The following is a 15,988-nucleotide window of genomic DNA, read 5'->3' on the forward strand; positions in this document are numbered from 1 at the left end:
CAAATAGTAATAATATTGACAGGAAACTAAAACAAGCCCTGTTGGAGGAATATTAGCAGGAGGTGGATAGCTAATGGAGAGGCTGAAAAAGAATGAATACAGTGAAAGTAATTTCCTTGCAGAAACAATAGACCAATGTAGCTCAATCCTGTAATACTTACTCAGGAGGCTGAGATTTGAGAACTGAGGTTCAAAGCCACACTGGGCAGTAAAGTTCATGAGATTTGTATTGCCAATTAACCACCAAAAAGCCAGGAGTAGAGCTGTGGCTCACGTGGTAGACTAATAGCCCTGCCTGAGTGAAAAAGCTAATGGACAACACCTGGGCCCTGAGTTCAAGTCCCAGTATCAGCACAAATATAAATATATATACACATATATTTTAAAAGATAGATAAATTTCCACCTCAAATGCTCATGTTTGATACATCCTTTGGGAGTTAGAAAGCCTGGAAGGAAGAGAAAGATACTCCTAGAGCACTTACCAAGAAAATTCATCCTGGCACTGAAACTCTCTACTTTTGGACAAGCTTTAAGAAAGTTCTCTGGCAGGGATGAGATGTTGTTCTTACTAAGGTTTAAAACCTTCAATTCCTTCAGGCTCAAAGGGGAACATATTTCTGATATTTTATTCCTAGTTGTAAAAGACAAAAATGAGGATTAACTTGCATAAGGTCATACACTTTAAAACAAAATAAAATTGCCATCAAAGAATAGGATCAAAGCAGAATTGCTAATTTTAAAATCGCTTGTGAAAATTTAAGTCAATTAACAAAGTTGTAATACTATGTCCCTTGGTTCATTTTATTTTATATTTATAGTATTTAATGGAATTCATTAAATTCATATAAACTCTTGTATTGTGCCTATTCTGGGGCTTGAACTCACAGCTAGGCACTGTCCTTGAGCTTTTCCACTCAAGGCTAGTGCTGTACCATTTGAGCCACAGCTCTACTTCCAGCTTTTGGTGGATAAATGAAGAGAAGAGTCTCACAGGTTTTCCTGTCCAGGTTGCCTTTGAACCACAATCCTTAGATCTCAGCCTCCCAAGGAGCTAGGATTACAGGAGTGAACCATGACCAGAAACCAAGCCTGCTGTTTGTTGTTGTTTTTGTCAGTCATGGGGTTTGAGCTCTGGGCTGGGCGCTGTCCCTCAGCTCTTCAGCTCAAGGCTAGCGCTCTACCAGTTGAGCCACAATGCCACTTCTGGTTTTCTGAGTGGTTTACTGGAGGTAAGAGTCTCACGGACTTTCCTGCTCAGGCTGACTTTGAACTGTGATTCTCAGATCTCAGCCTCTTAAGTGGCTAGAATTATAAGTATGAACCACCGATGCCCATTTAAGCCTGCTGTTTTAATTAAAGCTTTTCTGACCCTTCTAAGATGAGCTGCTCCAGTTTCTCCACAGCTTCAGCGAGGTTCTCGGGTACAGAAGAGAGCTGGTTATATGACAAGTTGAACTGCTTCAGGGTGGGGCACTTCAAGGCCGGATCTAACACCACTGGGAGTCCAATGTCATTTCGAGAGGCATCCAGGTGGGCAAGGCAATTCATTTTCAACAAGTAGGAGGGAAAGGATGTGAACTTATTACTGTGCAAATCCAAGTGTGTCAAACACTTTAGGGTCTGAAAAGACAGTTGTAAAATTTTGAAAAGAACCATTTGAGAAACACATTGAGCTCAGATTTCTGCATTTGGTAGCTCTCAATTAACCATCTACAGTTACTCTGAAAACACAATCCACAACTGAATGCCACAATAATTACTGGCCCAACTAGGAAAAACAGCATAGGTTCACAACCAAAAGCAATTTCACAAGAATAGGTTTGAGAGTTCATCCAGCTTTTTGGGTAGAATATGTCTATAAAGAGCAAGCTGGAAAATAAGCCTCAGCTAATATTCAAGCTAATGATTTATTGGCTGAACATAATCTTGGGATGACACTAAAAGAAATACTACCATTTAGAAATCATTACACATTTTAACATAAGTAAGAATTAATCTGGTGTAACTAGTTGGAACATTTAACTTACAGTTTAACACAATGAATACCAAGGAAGCTGTAACTTGTTAGGAAGGTGGAGGGGTGGAAGGAAGAGGGATAGATGAACGAACATAAAGAGGAAGGGTAGATAAATAGTCATAATATTCAAAGTACACATGTGGAATTGGAACCATGTAACTGAAGGGGATGGGTGGGGCAGAGAGAGATGGGGGAGAATGAAGGAATGGAGGTAACATTGATCAAAATGTTGTTGTACTCATCAATTGACATGTGGAATTGAAACCCTGTATACAACTACTTAAAGATAATAATATTAATATTTAACTATGAAAGTAGTCCTAGGTAATACATTTCTAATGTCAGAACTTCTTTTTTTAAATGGGACTTTTTGTTTCAGATCTCTAGTTTTTATTTTCAAGCAATTCTAATTTTATAATGGTAAAGCAAACACAGGCTTCCAGCGTGGGTTAGTTGTAAAAATTTTGGTATGGATTACTGTCAAAGTGCTAAAGTCTCAGAAATAACCATCTCTCTGAATTCCTCTTTAAACGTCAATATGTTTATGCTCACAAAAAATTCCAGAGTTTAATGAGATTACAGAGACATATTGAAGACTGGTTTAAGTTGTTTCTGATCTCACAAATTTATTCAGAAGGAAAGGAGTGTGTGTGTGTGTGTGTGTGTGTGTGTGTGTGTGTGCGCACACACGCGCGCATGTGCCAGTCCTCAGGCTTGAACCCATGGCCTGGGCTCTGACCTGAACTTGTTTGCTCAAGGCTAGTACTCTACCACTTGAACCACACCTCCGCTTCTAGCTTTTTGCTGGCTAAAGAGAAGAGTCTCACAGACCTGTTTTGCCCTGGCTGGCTTCGAACTTCAGTTCTCAGATCTCAGCTTCCTCAGTAGCTGGGATTACAGGCATGACCCACAACCCCAGAGGAGAAATTGTTAGTCCTCACTCTGCTCAGCACAGGCCAGACTCTCTCCTACATCCTAAATTGAATTTTTTATAGATATATAATTCCTGAATGACATTTCAATTTGATTTTCTTTTTACTCTAAGGTATTTTCTTCTGTATGATCAGGAAAAGACCTGGAATTCCTTGTCAGTCAAGTGTCCAGTTTCATTGTCTGTCTGGCTAGATGTCTTTGAACACCGAGACAATGAGAGAATTACTGCCCAATGACACAAAAGTAGAGCCTGCTTTTGAAAAATGTAACCACACAAGTTAGGTATTCATGCATTAGCCCTTGCAGTGTCCTACACATGATAAGAATGGGTTGAAATTACTTCACATAGTTGCTGTGGGAAGTTGGTGAGTGCATTCTGGTGAAGCTCCAACTTTTCAAGATGCTCCAAATGACCACTTATACAGCATTTCTGGCTCAGGGCATCAATATCTCTGAGTTCATTGGCTGAAAGGTCTAATGCCGTAATATACTCTCTCTCAGAAGCCAGGGAAGAAATGCTGTCTGAATGCCTCATGTGAGATGGAAGTTTTGATGACCCTTTGTCAAAAACAAGCAAACAATGGGAAGGTAAGCACACAATGTTAAAAGTTACTTGGTCAAAGTCTGCAGAGTACCACATAGTGTCAAGCTCTCTTGAAGGCATTGGGTATTCAGTAGCAAAACCAAACGAAGGGAGTTTACTTTCCCATGGCTGAGACATATAACAAATAAACATATTTTACCTGTCTCATTAAAAAAAAAAAAGAAAAGAAAAAAACAAAGAAAGGAGCTGGAAGCTGGATGCTGGTGGCTCAACCTCTAATTCTAACTATTCAGGAAACTGAGATCAATTCAAGGTCATATAAGCAATAAAAGTCTTTGAGACTCCAACTCCAAAATAACTCACAAAAATCTGGGCTGGAGGTGGCTTAAGTGGTAAAGTGCTAGCTGAATGTGAGGCTTGAACTCTGGGCCAGGGCACTGTCCCTGAGCAACTTCTGGTCAAGGCTAGCATTCTTCCACTTGAGTCACAGCGCTAATTCTAACTTTTTCTGTCACTTCATTGAAGATAAGAGTCTCACAGACTTTACCTGTCAGGGCTGCCTTCATTCCACAATCTTCAGATCTCAGCCTTCTGAGTAGCTAGGATTATAGACATGAGCCACCAGCACCTGGCTAATAATTTTGTTCGTTTGTTTTAATTCCCAGCTCCATTTCATTTTTCTCAAGCCTGTGGAGTTATTAAGTAAGTACCTACGAAGATTATATAAGATGAACTAGGACTCAAGGAGATTTAAATTAGCAAAGAAAATTTAACAAAGCATTATATTCTGCCCCCAATATCTGTATACTTATTAGTGCCTCCAAATACTTACTGACTGAATCATCTGAAGACAATATTTTTATTTTTCGCTTCAGCATATCTTCATGATCAAAAACAGGCCCCTATGAAACAAACAATAATATTTAATATAAAAGTGCTATCAGGTTTTCAAAGTCGTTGAGATTTATTTTTCAAACAATATAGAAGCAGCCATGAAATATTTTAATGGAATAACTGGTATCTATAATTATGGGGAGAAATTGGCAAATTCAAACCAAGAGCCCAATCAAGAATACAAAAGAAAACAATCCATTTAAGTGCATAAATGGCCTTTCAAACTATGTACTTGCACAGTTAGGGTCTGTGGCTCACACCTATAATCCTAGCTACTCAGGAGGCTGAGATCTGAAGATTTGAAGCCAGTCCAGGTAGCAAAGTCCATGAGAATTTTTCTCCAAATAATCAGGAAAAAAAAAAGCAAGAAATGGAGCTGTGGCTCAAGTGGTAGAGTACCAGCCTTAAGTAGAAAAAGCCTAGTGAGAGTACAGGGACCTGAGTTCAAGCCCCAGTGTCAGCACACCCTCTCACACACATACACACACAAAGCAGAATGTCAATAACCAAACAACACAATCACAGTTTAACATACCAATGAATTGGAATGCCTTTGCAAATTTGGGGAGCAACGTTGCAACGCAGGATCACGGTAAAATTCTCCCACACTAATGGAATTGGATTTCTTCTTCACAAGAAATGAACTTTCACTTCCTATTTTGAAATGATAAAATAACATGAACATGAATAAGAACAGATACCTCAATCATAAGATGTTCACTCCTAGGAGGTTATTATTTTTATTAATTGAAATTTCACAATCAATTTTCTTTGTGATACCTTTTGCATAAAGATGATAAACTAAGATGGCTTTTCATTTTAAGAGTTAAACTACTTTTTCTACATCTAGGGATTAAATACTGAGTTAAGTGCTAGATTAAGACAGAAGAAAAAAAATCTATGCACTGGGTCTACTTATAGTAAGTAAGACAAGAATGTCAGTGGTTAACACTGAATAGTAAATACATGTATATACAAAAAGCAGAGAGAACTGTGTACACAAATCTGATGAATATTATTCCTTCACTCATTTTCGTTTCTCAGAAATTTTCTCATAAGGAAGTGGAGGCATGATTCAAGTGGTAGAATTCTAGCCTTGATTGAAAAAGCTAAGCAAGAGCATCCAAGCCCTAGAACTAGCACAAAAAATATATAGACATTAATGAAATTTTCTCACAAATGTTTAAAAACTGGCTATAAATATTACAATCACAATTTAAATGGTTGAAGATACATCATCATGAGTGTGACTATTTGAGTTGGTTTTTTATTTTTTTGTCAGTCATGGGGCTTGAACTCTGGGCTTGGGCTCTGTCCCTGCGCTCTTCAGCTCAAGGCGAGTGCTCTACCACTTGAGCCACAGCACCATTTCCGGTTTTCTAGTGGTTTATTGGAGATAAGAGTTTCTGCCCGGACTGGCTTTAAACCGTGATCCTCAGCCCTCAGCCTCCTCTGTAGCCAGGATTACAGGCGTGAGCCACCAGCACCTGGCTATTTGAATTTTTTAACAGGGGTTTTTTCTTCCATGTATTTAGTTGACATTTGTCCTTTATGAATTTTTTTGGTAGCCTCAGAGATTGATTCTAGAGTTTCAAACATGTTAGGCAAGTGCTATTGCACCATATCATATTTAAAGAGCTCGGTTGAAATAAAAATTAGAAATGAAAACTATTCTTAATATTATGAATTTTCTAAATAAGAGTAAAGATCAATAGGAATCAGATTTGTAAAGATACATAAGATGCAAAAATTTACATAAAATGGTTTGTAAGATTACAAATTCCATCATTCTTTAGTTTGGAAAGGAAAAGAATAAATTTCAAGTGCTATAGATAAATTATCAAAGCAACATACCCAAATTGACTTTATAGCATTTAGTTGTGTACACCATATTTCTTTAAACAAGACCCCTTTTACAACTGATACGAACACTACCTGTCTAGTATGACACTAAAATTATATTCAGGCTGAAACATGTTTTGTCAGAGGCAGGTGAGGCTCAAGGGAAGTGGGACATTCAAATGGAGAGAGGAAGGGTGGGTGAATACAGTCATAATATCCAACGCATGTATGTGAAAATGCAACCAGGTAATTTGAAGGGGTTGGATTCCTCAGCACCACATAAGCAAAAAGAAAAAAGCCGGAAGTGGCACTGTGGCTCAAGTGATAAAGCGTTAGCCTTGAGCTAAAGAGCTGAGGGGTAGCACCCAGGCCCAGAGTTCAGGCCCCACGACCGGACCCCCCCCCCAAAAAAAGAAAAAAAAGATTCATTGTGCTAAATATGTCACCCATAATCACTATTGTTATATATCTTAACATATTGTTTTTTAAATTATGTCAAGTAAGCTGTTTAATTATTTATATTACTGATACTTAAGCTGTTTAAATATTTATATTATTGACACTACATAGATCCCAGTGTGTCACACTTATCATACAAGCAACTAAGGAAGCTGAGATCTGAGGATGGTCATTTGAAGCCAGCCTAGGCAGGAAAGTCCATAATACTCTTATCTCCAGTTAACCACCAAAAACCTGAAAGTGGAGCTGTGGTTCAAGTGGTATAGACTGTTAGCCTTGAGCAAAAATGCTTAAGGACAGAGACCAGGTCCTGAGTTCAAGCCCAAGACTGGCTCACACAAAAAAATTACTCTTACTATGTTGGCCACAATAAATGTAAAAATAAAAGATTTTAGTCAGTCCTTCCCACATTCCAAGTACTATCACAGCCTTTACCTACATTTTCTGGCAAGGTTGGCATCACTGTATCAAAATAATGGCACTGACCCAAGCATAGAAAATTTTAGTCAATACTAGACAATATCAGTGTTTGCAGTGTGATCTTGCCTGTGAACTAAGAGCAACGAATCACAGTAGAAAGGCCAGAGACTCCTTTTCTGGAGCCACAGTCTCAATTGGAGTTAGAAAGCCTATGTCCATGAACAAACGCATTTCTTACTCAAGTTTTTCCCTATGCTTTGGTGGGAATTAGTACTAATTAATTAGTATTAATTGTTCCAGGCCCATGTGTGTGTGTGTGTGTGAACTATAAAGGGTACTATGTTTGATAATAAATACCTTCACTATCCAGATCATCACTTTGACCAAACACACTGTCCATGGAAGAATCTGGAATGAAAGTCCATTCACCAAGCTTATCCAGTACATCTTCAGAGAAATTTTCATCACTCCCTGCAGCTGCTCCTTCCTCCACGGTGCTTCTCATCTGGTACCTGAGTACCATCCTCGCTAGCATAGAACCCATGTCTAAAAAGAGACAGGCCAGCCACTTAGGAATGAACAGGAATAGAAAAGAAACATTTGCCTTTCCAAAGGTATTTTTGTACTCATGCTTCTAGAGAGTTTTACATTCTTCCTTCCAAAGTCACTTTACAATAACAGATAGTACTAAGAACAACTATCTGATGGTAGATTGATTTTCTTTCTATACTATTATATCTTTTTTATTTTTTTGGCCAGTCCTGGGGCTTGAACTCAGGGCCTGGGCACTGTCCCTGAGCTTCTTTTGCTCAAGGCTAGTACTCTATCACTTGAGCCACAGCGTCATTTCTGGCTTTTTTCTGTTTATGTGGTACTGAGGAATCAACCCAGGGCTTCATGCATGCTAGGCAAGCATTACAGCACTAAGCCACATTGCCACCCCTATATTATTATATCTTTAAATAGCTGAACAAAGAGATTTCAATTCAACGTATTTGTTTATGAATACAAGGCATCCTGATCAATGTCACCGCTTCCATCATTCTCTCCCATCTCTCCGAACCCTACCCATCCCATTAAGTTTCACATATGTACATCAAATATTATGATTGCATTTAGTCATTGTTGCTTACTGTCTTTATCTGTCCCCCTTCTCTTCCCTATCCTCCTCTGGAAAAAAAAAAAAAACAATGTTTTCATTTTGTTAAAGTGTTACCTAATTGTGCAATGGAAATACACCACAGGCATACACCCAGGATTGTCATGAAAATATATAAATAAATAAAGAGAATACAAGGAATGTTGAACTTCTATTTGGGACCATACCCTCCTGTAGAGCCTGCGTATGTGATGGACTGGGGGGATTTACTGTGATATTTTTGAATATGATTATCAGGGAGAAAGAGTGTTTACAACTAATCTTGTGCTATAACATAAAACTTCTTAATCTATAAGCTTCCTGTACACATTGAGAATATATGTCTTAATGTGTACAATTTTAAAATATCAGTTTCGTTTTCTGTTTGCTTGTTGGCAATCTTAGGGTTTGAGCTCAGAGCCACAACACTTGTTCAGTTTATTTGCTCAAGGATGGAGCTCTCAGGCTCAAGCCACACTTCTAGCCCTGTTTTTTGCTGGGTATTTTGGAGATGGAGTCTTGTGGACTTCTCTACCTTGTGTTAGCTTTGAACTGCAATCCTCTAAATCTCTGCCTTCTGAATAGCTAAGATGACAAGCGTGAGTCACTTGAAACTGGTAGTGTGTCAGTTTTAACACTTAAAAATTTTTAAAGGATGTCTCTATCTATCCTGGAAATGCTAAGGATATTGTCAAATGCCTTCAAAAGAAGACAATTTAATTTCAGCTGCCAAGGGCTCAAGCTCATAATCAGAGCTATCAGAAGGCAAATATCTGGAAAGCAAGGTTTAAAGCCAGACCAGGCAAACAAATCTGAGAGACTCTTATTTCCAAATAACCAGCACAACGCTGAACATGAAATGATGGCTCAAGTGGTAGAGGGCACCAGCCATGAGTAAAAATACCTCAGGTATATAATTATATAATACAATAAGTATCATTACAGTTGATTTGAGGTTGAGCACTTGCCTAGCATGCACCAAGCTCTGGGTTCAATCCTCAGCACTCAAAATAATAATATAGTAATAATACTGCCAGACCTCAGTGGTTCATGCCTATAACCCTAGCTACTCAAGAGGCTGAGATGTGAGGATTGCAGTTTAAAGCAAGCTGGGGCAGGAAAGTCTGTAAGACGCTTTATTTCCAATTAAGAACCAAAAAAGCCAGAAGTGGATCTGTGGATCAAGTGGCAGAATGTTAGACTTTAGCTAAAAAAAAAAAAAAGCTCAGAGACAGTACACAGGCCCTGAGTTCAAGCCCCAGTATTGACAAGATGAACAAGGAGGAGAAGGAAGAGGAGTAGTATAGAGGAGAGAGGAAAAAAAGAGAGAAGAAGGAGGAGAAGGAGGAGGAGGAGGAAGAAGAAGAAGAGGAGGAGGAGGAGAAGGAGAGAGGAGGACGAGACATGTACAAAGTATTCTTCTGGTACTTACTTGTTTGTTTCCTTAAATTGGATATCTTATCTGGAAATAAAGGAGCCAGCCAAGAAGGTTCAATTTTTCCTATACCAAACCCTCCCAGGCAGATGCTGTTGTTGGCCAGGTCCAGGGCCAGCCTTCTTAAGAGCAAGCTGATGATATGGCTGTCACCCTTCTGCATGCTGATCATCAGCGCTTTCCGTACATCCTGTTCACGGGACCCGCTATTCAGCAGCAGCTCCACCAATTTAGGGCTGCTCTCCTTCTCACAGACCTATTAGAGAAAAGAGAATAGAAGTAGAGGTGTGACTCAAGTGGAAGAGCACCAGCCTTGAGTGAAAAAGCTAAGGGATAGCAACCAGGCTTGAGTTCAAGTTGTAGGGTAGTAATAGGCACATATACACACCAAAAGAAGCTTATGAAATGATTGAGGGAAAGAGTTTAATTGGCATTAATCATGAAAAGAAGCTATAGTCAATGCATGCTTAAACACATTTTAACTTAATCTAAGTAATTTGATGATTTATGCAACTGTAATTCATAATTTTAATCGTTCATGAAAATGAGTTACAAGTTTTGTTTCTTTTTATGTTGATTACCAATTGGTATTAGCTGAAGTTTAAAACTGAAAGTAGAAAATTAAATTTAAATAGGTCTTTTTAAAATAAGTACTGTTGGGTACCTACTCAGGAGGCTTGAGATCTGAGGATCATTGTTTGAAGCCAGCCCAGGCAAAAGAGTCTGTGAGACGCTTTATGTCCAATTAATCACTGAAAAATCCAGAGGTGGGCTGTGGTTCAAGTGGCAGAGTGCTAGCCTTGAGGACAAAAAGACTCAAGGACAGTGCCCAGAGTACAAGCCCCAGGGCAAACCAAAAAAAAGTTACTGAAACATGTGGACCTTGCTGATTATTTAATAATGTATATTAATCACTACATATAAGGCTGGGCATTGGTGGCCCATGCCTATAATTCTAGCTACTCAGGAGACTGAGATCCGAGGATCAAGGTTCAAAGCCAGCCAATGCAGGTGAATCTAAGAGATTCTTATCTCCAATTAACCAGCAAAAGGTTGGAAGTGGGGCTGCAGCTCAAGTGATAGAGGACCAGTGAGGTGCTTAGGGAGTTCTTAGGCTCTGAGTTGAAGCCCCAGCACTGGCATACACACACACACACACACACACACACACACACACACACACACACACACACACACACACACACACACGAGATAAATATACAATGGCAGAAGCAAAGAACAGTAAAACAAGGTAAAGTAAGGTCAGGAGCATTATTTACCTGACAAATTAAAGAAGTTGCCTCCTTGGCTTGATTGGCATCCGCTCCCAGGAGAAGCAAGCATTCTACCATGATGCTATTATTCTGATCACAGGCTCTTTGTAACATCACACTTTTTAACTCGGGGTCCATCACCAGTTTTGCAAAACATTTGCAACAGAGATTGAGAAACTACAAAGAATGGAAATGAGGATGAGAGCTGGCTCAATGCATCACCTTTGGCCAACCGAGGAGTAATACTGTACCTGTGGGCCCTTTGGTTCCGTGATGCCTAAAGACATCTGATGGAATATTACGGACTCAAATGAATGGTGCAAGAGCAGCTTAGAAAAGGGTTCCGACAAGTCCAGAATGGCCAAGATTGTCTGAAATCCCTGGAAGCATAACCAAAAATATGAACAATATAGGCAATTTGATGGGCATAAAAGAATAAGTAATATAAAGCAGACACTTTGTGTACAGTTCATACATAAGAGGCTCACTGAAGTAAGTGCATGTACTTGTTGAGTCTGTACTTGAAATCATCCTGTAGATACTCCTGACTCTTTAGAAACACAGATAAAGCACTAGTTAACAAACTATTCCCAAGCAAAACAAAACAAAAATTAACCTGTTCTTTAAAAACCCCTATGTAAAGCTGTACCTATTGATCGAAAGCTAGTTATTGCCCAGGATTTGAATGACAGACCTACTTATCAATACAGGCCAATGAGTAATTACTTTGTTGCTTTATTTTTTTAAAATATATTACTATTATATATGGGGCTTGAACTCACGGCTTGCACACTGGCCTTTAGCTTTTCAGTCAAGGCTACCACTTGAACCACTTACAGTTTTTCTGTGGTTAATTGGAGATAAGAGTCTCACTGACTTTTTTTTCCTGCCCTGCCTTTGAACCTTCATTCTCAGATCTTAGCCTCTTGAATAGCTAATATTATAAGCATGAGGCACCAGAGTCTGGAAGAAAGATGAGACTCTTGACTTTAGTATTTAACTCACTAAAGATCACTAAACCTTTCAGTACAGCATAACCTCTACTGCAACATAAATACAGATGTCTAAATATTATTATTTTCAACCTTTAAGATGCTAAGTATCTGCTACCAGTGGTCCTAAGTTTTGCATATCTAAAAGACTATTGGTCCATGGCCTCTAGAGCAGAAATTCCTACAAACTCAAGGGCTTTTGCTAAGCCAATGACTCAAATACATAGAAGGAACATGAATGGATTTGTGTGTATAGTGTGTCTGTCTGTCTGTCTGTGGTGGTACTGGGTTTTGAATTCAGGGCCTGGGCACTTCCCTTAGCTTTTTTTTAATTTTGGTCCGGTCGTGGGGCCTGAACTCTGGACCTGGGCGCTGTCCCTCAGCTCTTCAGCTCAAGGCTAGTGCTCTACCACTTGAGCCACAGTACCACTTCCGGCTTTTTGCTTTTTGCTTATGTGGTGCTGAGGAATCAAACCCAGGGCCTCATGCATGCAAGGCAAGTGCTCTACCACTGAGCCACCTTCCCAGCCCCCTCAGCTTTTTTACTCAAGGCTAGCACTCTACTACTTGAGCCATAGCTTCACAACTTGTGTGTGTGTGTGTGTGTTATTGGATATAGTAAATAGTCTCACGGATTTTCTTGCCTATGCTGACTTCAAACCATAATCCTCAGATGCAGGCTCTTGAATAGCTAGGATTGTAAGTATGAGCTACCAGCTCCTGGCAATGAAAGAACTTTTAAACACTGAATCAGCCAAATAAAATGTGTTGGCAGGCCAGACTAAGCCACTATCCAGCTCTTATTAGCGTAATAACCTCTACAACAGAGATCCTGAAAACCTTTACTACAGAAATCCTAAAACTTATGTGTGGGTGAATTAATCCAGAGTAATTGTTAATTTTTCCACACCTACAAAAAAACCCATTCATTATATTGTTTTTAATCATTGCTGTAGCTTTACTCAGTCTAGCACAAGACACTTTATAAAAAGCATAGTATAAAATGCATTGTTGATTTAAATCTAAGAATATTTTATATTCAGCATTTTATAATTTAAAAGAAAACTTAAATGAATTTTCTCCCTTACTGATAATATCCATACAAAGATTATGCATAATTTTATTTCTAGTCAAGTGTGCCATTTAGATTTTTTAGTATGGTTTGTTGAATATACAAATTTCATTAATGAAATAATAATTATAAAAACAGAACCAAGGGGGGGGGGGCCGGGGGAGGATGGGAAGGGATAGGAAGGGGAAACAAAGGAGGAGGCTGCAATGCTTGATAAGAAATGTACTCATTATCTTGCCCATGTAATTGTAACCTCTCTGTACAGTATTTTCACAATAAAAAATAAATAAAAATTAAAAAAAAAACAGAACCAAAAGCCAGAAGCCAGTGGCCCATACCTATAATCCTAGCTATACAGAAGGCTGAGATCTAAGGATCAAATTCACAGCCAGATAGGGCAAAAAAGTTTAAGCAACTTCATATCCACTTAACCAACAAAATGTCAGGTTGGAGGTGAGGCTCATGTAGTAGAGCACCACATGAGTAAGTGCAAAGCTCTGAGTTCAAGCTCTAGAACAGCAAAATCAAAACCCCATGACCAAGAAGAAACTCAAAGAATCTATTTGTTTTACTAATAAACTGAGCCAGGCACTGAGGGGTTATGCCTGTAATCCTAGCTACTCAGGAGGCTAAGATCTGAGGACCTCTTTTTTTAATAAGTTGATCATCACAAATGTTTATGGTAATAATAAAAAACTAACAGAGAAAGTCAGGTGCTGGTGACTCATGCCTGAAATCCTAGCTACTCAGGAGGCAGGGATCTGAGAATGCTGGTTCAAGGCCAGCCTGGACAGGAAAGTCCATGAGACTCTTATCTCCAATTTAGCCACCAAAAAGCCTGAAGTGGAGTTGTGACCCAAGTGTACAGCATTAGCCTTGAGCAAAAAAAGTGCTCAGGCTCTGAGTTCAAGCCCAGGACTAGCACAAAAAAAATTGAGAAAAAACTGGAAGTGAAGGTGTAGTTCTAGTAGTGGAGTGTCAGCCTTGGGTGAATGTGCAAGGCCCTGAATTCAAGCCCCAGGACCAGCATAAAAATAAGTTCAAGCAGCAAGCAAGCAGGAAAGGAAGAAAGAAGGAAGAAAGAAGGCATTCCATATAAACGCCTACATTCCATTGCAGACAATGAACGTACTATGATCTGCACTTCAAGAACATCTTTAAATCGTTGTAAACTGGACACTAAAATCTTAGCCAGCAGGTGTCCAGTTCCTATGCATATATTCTTCTTGGTACTCAAGCATCCTAAGAGTTGTAAACCCAGACACTGAACTTCTAGAATAAAAGAAAAAAAAAAGTAACAAAATTAATTGTTTTAAACTTCAACACTGAAGAAAATATATCAATGACAGCTCATGGCCTACAAGAAAACAATTGCAACTCCTGAGTTCAAATGCTCCCGACCTTGGTCATCTGGATACATCTGCAGTGTGTGAAGCACTGAGTCCACTGCACCATCCAGGGACAGCATCTCCAGCACATCAGGGAAATGTGCTAGCGAAGAAATTACTTTCAATCCGCATCTCTGAATCCCAGGATTGCCAATGAACTGAAATCAAAAGGGATGGAAGATTGTTGGTAGGTGAAAACAAGAGCTTACAACTTACCACCAGTTAAAACCAGGTATAGACAGATAAAATGTTCACCAACTAATTTTGTTCACCATTAATTTTGTCTCCTGTACAGTTCATTATTGTGTGTGTGTGTGTGTGTGTGTGTGTGTGTGTGTGCGCGCACACACACACACCTGCCAGTACTGGGGCATGAACAAAGGACCTGAGCACTGTCCCTTAGCTTCTTCACTTGATGCTCTGCCACTTGTGCTATAGCTCCACTTCAGGTTTTTTGATGGTTGATTGGAGATAAGAGTCTCATGGGCTGTTCTGCCCAGGCTAGCTTTAAGCTTTTATCCTTAGATCTCAGACTCATGAGTAGCTAGGGTTTACATGACCAACATCACCCAGGTGTTAATTATTTTTCTGTATTAAGATCCAGCATCTTAACATGTGTGGAGTGCTAGTAAGCACTGTGCTAAGTACATGGTGATCTCATGAAATCCATGTTAATATGATCCATCAAAATCTATATAGATCTCTCACTCTGCACAAAAATCAGTTCTAAATAGGTCATCTCCATTAACAAGAGTTCATCACCAAGAATTGGAAGGGTTAAGGAACACAGACTTGCAAATCACAGAAATGAAACCAAACCAATGCGGTTTGATCCTGAAGTTTATCCCTTGGCAGTAAAATGCAGCATTACTTCTCACCATAGATCTACCAAGTGGGCCATGAGCTGGAGGGTCATACCTCTAACCCTGCTACTCAAAAGGACGAGTTCTGAGAATCATGGTGTGAAGCCAATCTGGGCTGACAAATCCAACAGACTTATTTATTTCCAATTAATCAGCAAAAAGCCAGAATTGGAGGCATGCTCACGCACCAGCCTTGAACAGCAAAACTAAAGCAAGAACATAAGTCTTGAGCTCATATAGCATTGATTAATTAATTAATAGCTAGGCAATATAAATGTTTTCAAGGTATTAACAGCAAAGTATTAAGCAAGGGTGAACCCTTTGTGGACATGGAGCTCTGGGTGACCACGGTGGTGCACACCTCTGAAGCTGGCCTTACCTGTCAAGCAGGAATGATGAAATGATGGTTCCATCATTCATCAAACAGAAAGTTCCAGCAAACAAAAAGCTCAAAATGACTATCTTACCTTTGCTTTTGAAATGGTCTTAACCTGTTGATGCCATCTAGGAGAATAGATTAGCTTTCACTGCCCATTAGATAATTAAAAGGGAGGAAAGTGTTTAAAGCAGACATAGCAAGTTCATTTAAAACTGAAAGGAAAGTAGCAAGACTCTCCTTTTCAAGAGAGGCTGTAGAGAGGAGTCCAGTAGAATCCTCTGGGGAGGCAGGTTTTTGTTTGTTCGTTCTTGTCAGTCATGGGGCCTGAACTCTGGG

At 39.3% G+C, this 15,988-nt stretch overlaps 1 protein-coding gene across 4 annotated transcripts in view; it reads right to left on the reverse strand.

Annotated features, from left to right (window-relative positions):
• Lrrk2 (leucine rich repeat kinase 2) overlaps positions 1-15,988 on the reverse strand; it is a 126,652-nt gene that overhangs the window by 63,241 nt on the left and 47,423 nt on the right. For all 4 annotated transcript variants that reach the window (XM_042677546.1, XM_042677545.1, XM_042677544.1 and 1 more), the window contains 11 exons: positions 14,424-14,568; positions 14,155-14,294; positions 11,210-11,338; positions 10,965-11,135; positions 9,682-9,940; positions 7,469-7,657; positions 4,926-5,044; positions 4,329-4,398; positions 3,293-3,510; positions 1,372-1,622; positions 485-633 (listed from right to left, as the gene is read on the reverse strand). In XM_042677546.1, the coding sequence (XP_042533480.1) occupies positions 485-633; positions 1,372-1,622; positions 3,293-3,510; positions 4,329-4,398; positions 4,926-5,044; positions 7,469-7,657; positions 9,682-9,940; positions 10,965-11,135; positions 11,210-11,338; positions 14,155-14,294; positions 14,424-14,568 (1,840 nt within the window). The remainder of the gene's footprint in view (positions 1-484; positions 634-1,371; positions 1,623-3,292; positions 3,511-4,328; positions 4,399-4,925; positions 5,045-7,468; positions 7,658-9,681; positions 9,941-10,964; positions 11,136-11,209; positions 11,339-14,154; positions 14,295-14,423; positions 14,569-15,988) is intronic.

This window comes from Dipodomys spectabilis, unplaced genomic scaffold (genome assembly GCF_019054845.1).
Source record: "Dipodomys spectabilis isolate Male_0828 unplaced genomic scaffold, ASM1905484v1 ptg000039l, whole genome shotgun sequence".
Lineage (NCBI taxonomy): Eukaryota > Metazoa > Chordata > Mammalia > Rodentia > Heteromyidae > Dipodomys > Dipodomys spectabilis.